At 36.6% G+C, this 7,544-nt stretch overlaps 1 protein-coding gene across 1 annotated transcript; it reads left to right on the top strand.

The window, feature by feature from the left end:
* The first annotated feature begins 2,201 nt into the window (after positions 1–2,201).
* On the top strand, positions 2,202–5,679 carry LOC111273225 (uncharacterized). Its single transcript, XM_022854929.2, has 2 exons — positions 2,202–2,335; positions 3,547–5,679. The coding sequence occupies exon 2, from the start codon at positions 3,764–3,766 to the stop codon at positions 5,003–5,005; it is 1,242 nt and encodes a 413-aa protein (XP_022710664.1). The 5' UTR covers positions 2,202–2,335; positions 3,547–3,763; the 3' UTR covers positions 5,006–5,679.
* The last annotated feature ends 1,865 nt before the right edge of the window (positions 5,680–7,544 follow it).

Below are 7,544 nucleotides of genomic sequence, written 5' to 3'. Positions count from 1 at the left end.
GAAGTAGATCTTTTATTCACGAAGTAGGTGAATGCTTCAGGGGGCTTGTAGAAATGCTAAATACGCATTAGAAGAGTGACACGCACCAAACCACCTGTAAATTAGCTTACTAAACTTATAATTTCCCCTAAAGCAAATTAAAATGAGTTTCTTATGTTTCATTTTTAATTAGAAAATACAAAGAAAAATGGAGAATGCCCAATAGAGATACACACACTTATTATCAACATACAGTGCCTAATAACCTTCAAAAGATATATAAACATTACGCTGTTTCAGTCCCCTGTCATAACTTCGAAACGGCCAGTTAACAGCCTGACCTGAACCTAGTATTAATGGTTTTTATTTTCCGAAAAATTATATGCTATGTCACGGTGGAACTGCATTTTGCCTAGTATTAGTTGATTTTATGATTCGTTATTTTTAAGCGTGAAGACCCTACTTAAGAAGCGCTAACTTGATTAATATTATTATTTAAGTTTATTATTATTAGTGATTCAGTGCACGTTGCTATAACAAGCGCGTAAAGCAGAAAGCAAATGCGGTTCGGGGTTATAGATTGAATGTTTAAAGTGCAAACTGAACTTAACGCGCTGAACTCTGAAAGTAAAACGCAAACTGACATTAATCACGTTGAAATGGCGACCACTGTTGTGTGCTTACCAAACTAACACGAGCAGTAATTGTTGCTATCGTCTGGCTTTGCCACCACCATTATTCTGGCTTTATTGTCTTAAAAATATTAATATATGTTGGGGCAATATTTTTCAGTAAAAATTCTGAAAATGTCGCACCGCAGGTTGTAGGGATTGCTATTGTTATAATTATCTTATAGCAATTTCTTCCCGAGTACAGAAACGGCACAATATTTGGCTACCGAATTCGCTTTTGATGCATCCCCTGAAACAGCGGGAAGAGACATCATTAAACGAAGAATTTTTCTATTTCACGGAAATATTACATCACTAACAAATGCTTTGTTGGGGCCTACGCATAAGCAAATTGACATTGACTTTATGTTGAAATGACGATCACCGTAGTGTGCTCACCAAACTAATACCAGAAGTAATCGTTGCTGTCATCTAGCTTTACCACCGCTATTATTCTGGCTTTCGTATTTTGAAAATATCTATATGTGTTGGGGCAATATTTTTCAGTGAAAATTTATATCTAATTAAAGTTTTCGTAGTTTCGTGGATGCGAAAAAGTATTATTTCTGAAAATGTCACACCGCAGGTTGTAGTGATTCCCATTATTATAATAGATTAAGTTTCTGCCAGCGTCTAATGCTAGCAAATACGGCTCATCCACAAATAAGAGCAATATATTTAGGAATATAGTTTTTACATTTATGTGCTATATTTACGTATGGAAACTAATGTGATTCCATCCCGGCAACAAGCTAATTATTTTATCACAAACAGCAATGCCCAATACGAAGACAAGCCTCATTAGATCGCAGTATGGTAACTGCTCTACTAATTACAACCCTTCGATTGATAAAAGTCATTTGCAGATTGTCTTGTGCCCGGAACATAATAAGATCAAAAACCTCTATGAAGGCATTCGCCACTTCATTTCAATTCGCTCATATTGCTCAGTTACGCACTCACACAATTATTTAATAAATAATACACATTCTGGATAATAACTTTACAATTGTTTTTAGATCCTTCTTAACACGACTAGTAATTTTATCGATTTTACAAAAAAACAGATATAGAAGTGGAAACTTTTCGTGTTTTCTTGTTAAATTGTTAATATTATCTTATTGAGACTGAACCGTCGTTCTTTTTCGAAACCTGGACGAATGCACAGACTTTGTGTATACAATAGTTTTCTATTATGGGCATTTTCTATAACTGAGATACACTGCGTATTTATTTGTATGTTGTATAATTCGCTTTGGATAAAACAACTAAAATGTATTCTTGATGTATACCAAATTCACACCTTTAGCTGCATTTTGAGATTTACGGTAAATTGAATCACTGCTTTTTCTAGCTGACAGTAAATATATTATGCTAAGCCATTATTATATCATTTTATAACTTCATGCAAGTCGAAATAGCTGTAACTTACTTTTGCTCTTAGTATAATACGATCGTAGATTCAAATTCAAAAAGCGCGCGTCATCGGGGAAGCTTAGGTCTTTCTCGAGTCGATATACCCTTTCTCACAACACAACTATAAACAGATGAATTCCGTCACTTTATTTTGTGAGAAAATCAGATGGTTCGGAAATTAAAGTGCATGTCATTTGTTAAATTAAATCTAAATAGGAGGATTTCACATTCAAATAAGATAATCAGCAAACGCTCCTGCAATCTTTAAGGTGAGAGGAGTCAATAAACATGTGGTGGAAAGATGTGCACAGTTGACGTTTGTGAAATAATTTATTGATTTTTTTGATATGCGTATGAGAAAAGCATGTCACTTAATTTTTTTTCAGAAAAACATTTGTATCTTATAGCTACTCAAAATTTGTTGGAGGTGTAGCGGCAACTTTTGAATTCCAATTTATCTTGCCTTATATATTGAAATGGAAATTGGTGCATCAAGTCCCTTATTCTACCCTCAATTGGACTGAATTACTGCTATAGTTTGCTAGTAACGAAAAAAAGACTTTTAGGAAGGTGAATTTTGTGTCTATATATATTTCATTTGCTTTATTACGTTAGCTTTATATAAATGTTGCATAACGTATGTTGTCGAATATGGCTCTCGCGTTTAGTAATATGTCAGTGTCATTTCAGGTTGGCACTCCATACTTTGCACTATTAGGGCAGCCAATATCATGGTTCTAAAATATATAAAATAGTCGTTATATGGTCGGACTACAGCCTTAATAGGCGTCGCACAGCCCGTAACAATAGATCTCTGACGACCTAAGTAGTATCCAGCGTGGTACCCCCTGGTGGCTGTAACGAGCTAACATCACAGCGAAAAGGGTTCTGAATTACGTATAACCAAAAATGGGAAAACCTTTAAAAGAGGCTGCTCTTATCTATGTGATTCAAATACTAAAAATGCAATGAGAAATATTTAGAGGGTACTTTTTTGTTCCTAAATTTTGTAAATTAAAAATCACATGAACACAATACTACCACTAAAAATGGTTAGTAGTGAACTTAACCGGAAATTAGTGTTGAGTCACTGAGCTGAATATGTATTTATATATTAAGGAATTAATTATTTGACAATTTATTTATAGCCGCAACTATGCGAGCATTCACAGCCGTGTTCAATGTGGTAACCCCTGACATGCTATTAGAAATCCGAACTTGGACAACGCGATTTCCCAGTTATCGTCTCTGTAGATTTATTTAGAAGGAAATCAGCACCTTAAAACCGCTCGAAAGGAAACAAAATCAGCTCAATAGTGGTATAATTTATGTAATAACATAATATGAATTGTAATAAATAGTGGTGATTCAACTGTACCGTTTACGACAATGAACATACCTAAGGAGCACTTTTTTTTACAATCCCATACCAGGCCAAGCTAGAGAGAAATTTAAAAGTGTGAATTAAATATGTCTGCAGGTGGCCGCAACTGGAATGTGTCATACGGGGGATCCGGTGCACGCTTAACAAATGACAACAGTAGCCGATTGTCAATTAAGACAGTAAAAAAGCACCAGCCTTATCTTTGTGCTTAATTGAAAAGGTATCATTCTTCGTAAAATGAGTATCACCGCTTTGTTAAGCTAATTGCGTTACGATAATAACCGTTGTCTCAAAACCCAAGATTTCAAACACAATGGAGAAAAATGCCAAATTCCGATCTCTGCAGAATCCCGCTAATGTGTGCCGGCATCTACAAAGTAACATCTTAGCGTCCGTCTCTAACAGTATTAGTCTCGCTGAGGTTCGCCGTACTTTAGCAACTTTGATGGAAGGCGATTGGTCAGACGAAGATATCATCGGCTTTTTTACATACAGCCAGCAGAAAATCTTCAAAGTTTCGTGTAGTCAACTGTACATGAACGATCAAGAAAGTTCGAGTGAGGAAGAAGATGAGTGCCCTGTAGTTACGCCGAATTCCACAGAGAAACGCAGCTTTGTTACGTCTGCTCAGGACAACAGTTATTTATCAAAGTCGGATGGGGAAAAACAATATTTCTCAGACTCGGATTCCGAAAGACAGTATGCTGCAAGCATCCTACAACAGTATAATCAATATTTAATATCGAAATCTCAGATCAAAGAGAAGATAGTTTTAGCTCCAAAAAAACAAAGCATTACGAGAGTCCGTTTAGTGACAACATCGGAAGGTAGCGGAAGCAGCTCGGATAGTGACAAGCCTGCTCCGAAGGAACGCAAGGCAAGCACAACAAAACGACGACATGTAGCTTCAAGTGAGCTACCGTCACATAGAATTAGTTCCGATGACGATGTAAGTTCCGATATTGAAGATTGCTTGAAAAAAGACCGATCTATTAAAGAAAACTATTCACCTGCTCAACAAAATGTTGAAGCAACTTGTCCAACCCGGGCGTTTATGCGCGAGCCACAAAAAATCACCACCCAGATTATAGATTCTCGACCACCATTGCCGAGGGTTAATCTTTGCGATTCGGAGTCCGATAATGAAACTGCTGCTAACAATTCACGAAAAAATCTTCACGAAAAAAAAGATTTCGAGGCTGAGACTGCCAGGCAGCTCAAACTGAAACATATGGAGCGCACAAAACGTGAAAATAATCTAAGTGGCTTCTTTGATCGAAAAGACACTTTGGATGAGGAACGAAGTGGTAGTCATGATAGCACCAAAATTTATAACGATCTAATGAGATACACAAACGGGGAATTAACGTATATGGAAATCAAGGTCTACTTGGAGTATTTTCGATCCAAGTTAGGTGGTAACATTGGTTATTTATCTACAGGCAGCGTTGTGGCAGCAGTTCTCGATATGTACGAAGTTGACAAGGACAAGGAAAGACTCAACGACATTTTGATAAATCTAGAACGAGCAAAACAAGAATATCAACATGACTAGTTATAGCTTAAAATAGAAAACTACCTTGAGGCGACTCTCACTAGAGATTTATGTGATAAAAAAAAATGAGCGTGCGTAAGTATACATTGTACTACACCTAGTAAGAACTTGCAAGTACTTTGCACATTGTAGAGATAGCGTGCGATAATTCAGAACACTTCTATTTCAGTGCTTCCGTTTCTGAACACAAATTTAAGTTAGTTTGAGCTGTCATCGCCTTCTTTCAGTGTGAGCAATAAAATGACGCTTCAACAATACCTACAATGACATACAGGAAATCATAATTAAAACAAAAATGAGCTTTTCATGCTCAAGGTCGATTCCCGAAATGTTATGGTTAGCCTTTTTTGACAAAATTTCGAAATCAAAACATGCTAGTTTGGTACTGTACACATAGGATGGGGTAATCCACAGTATAAACAGTGTTACCTTTTGTCGTTAAAGAATTTAGGTTAAGACAGTTATCATTTTACGATTCAGGCGTTTCACGTTCTACCACAGTCAAACCGGAGTACTACTTTATTATTATTTCACCTAACGGCTGTCGAAAATAATGAAGCCCGCCCTATTCTTTGTCTTTTTAATTATAGTATTTACTATAATATTGCAGGACACAAACTGTGCACTACTTAAATAATAAAATAAATATGATACCTTAAAAATAATAAGATACATTAGATTTGCCTTTCTTCATTTTCTAAAACTTTCTAGACTGAACATGTGTGATTATGTTTATACCATCATGAGCCGCATCTAAATCATGTAAATACTATTATGTAAGGAAAAACTGCCAGGTATAGAAAAAGACTGAGCTTTAATTTTCTCTAGACTAGATCTGTTGGGAACAGCTGTTCTTTCAGAGATTATCGGTACGGTTTTAGCAGCAAGAAACGTCTACGATCATACTAAACGATCATACGTTATTTTAGGAAGCTACGGGAGAGCGAAAGGTAGCACGTCTCCTGCGTGCAGTGCTAGAATTTCTGTTCCGATAGAAAAATTCGTTGAACGTCTAGTGCTGTTGTTAAGCTTAGCTTCAGACGGCTGAGTTTTAAGACAGGGCTAAGTGTATTCAAGAGAGGCTTCGAATCTAAACTACCACGCATCCTTAACTTTAATGAGCAAACGTATATAATCACGAAAAATTTTATTAATACGTACGACGTATAGTTTTTTTGTCTTACGAAAGCGCATCAGACCTGGACTTCGACAAAGAGTCTTGGAGCTAAGCCAGTTCATCTAGGTTTGCGCTATGGTACCGCTGTATCCATTTTGCATCCTCTAAGTTCTGTATTGCCTGTCAGGTTGTCCACTCAATATGTGAACTTGTAAGTCTGGCCTGCACATCATTTAGTTGGAAGCAGTAATCTTTAATAGGACAGATGTAGATTAGGGCATTCCCTTCTTAACTGGTCTGAACGGTACTTCTAGTTTCACAGGACAACTAGTTCCAAGGAGTTTGTGGGCTTTGTCTGGGTGTCTGTTGAAAACGAAGTCCATCGACTTCAGCTTCGAAGTCGACACAATGCCATCAAGGACGTTAAGGTCGCGCGACGCCTCGAGTAGAAGTAGTCCACCAGTGACAAATTTAAGTGCTGGCTATAATCTATTATTATATATAGATAATTGAAGATTATGTAGATTGCAATTCGGCCTTGACTCGGTAATGATCCGCAAAGAGGTCTGAACGAATTCTTTCGAGTCACGATGAACAGTTTTTTTGACACAACGTTCAGCTTTGGATGCCTCGCGCCTCAGCTCATGATAGTAATAAAATTTTTACTAAGATCAGTGGTGTTATTTTTTCTGTTAGATCCATTGGGACGTTTCGAAATCGTATGTAGAAAAACTTGCACATCGTTATATTCTAAACGGCAAAAATATTGTTTTTTGTTCACTTCTCTGTTGTCGTGCCTATAGCCATCTTTTTCTGCGTATGCTTCAGTACGTATAATCCCAGTTACTGTCTAGATACTACTAAGTAGGTGCTGGCATTGTTTCTGCTGTAATTAAAGTGCTTTTTTTTGTATAGATGTTTAGTTAATTTTTGAGTAAATAATTATTTCAGATTTAAGCTTAACCGGGTTTAAAATAGTTCCCGATAAAAATAAGTTCTTTTCCTTCTTCTCGGTTAACCAATCATGAATTTTAATATTTCGAAAGATAGCAGTTCGAGACATATGCTATAGGAAACTATGATTGTCATTCAGAAGCAATGATGCTAGGTCAGCGTTTACCAATAAGAAGCAGATACGTCAACCAAAGAAGCTGACCAATATATATATGCAAAGTTCTATGCAAAGTTTTAGCAAGAAAAATTGTATATTTTTTCTAAAAATGAATATAGTATATTGTTCAGCCTATATAACGAAAAATGAAGTATTTCAACTTGAGTGTATCCATTGTTTACAAACAACGGCCGATGCGTGGTAAGACTCGCTACGGCACAGGTCAAGTGGCGATTGTTACTCGATATTGGAGATACGCACGGTGCTAACTCCGATATGAGCTTCAATGCGCGTCTCACGCATTTTTCTAA

The sequence above is a fragment of the Varroa jacobsoni genome, unplaced genomic scaffold (assembly GCF_002532875.2).
Source record: "Varroa jacobsoni isolate VJ856 unplaced genomic scaffold, vjacob_1.0 contig05550, whole genome shotgun sequence".
Taxonomy (NCBI): Eukaryota; Metazoa; Arthropoda; class Arachnida; order Mesostigmata; family Varroidae; genus Varroa; species Varroa jacobsoni.
Note: the sequence above shows the minus strand (reverse complement) of the source record. Positions and strands in the feature narration are given on the sequence as shown.

Coding starts and splice junctions, on each gene's coding strand:
- LOC111273225 (XM_022854929.2), top strand. CDS start 3,764: ATGGAGAAAAATGCCAAATTCCGATCTCTGCAGAATCCCGCTAATGTG.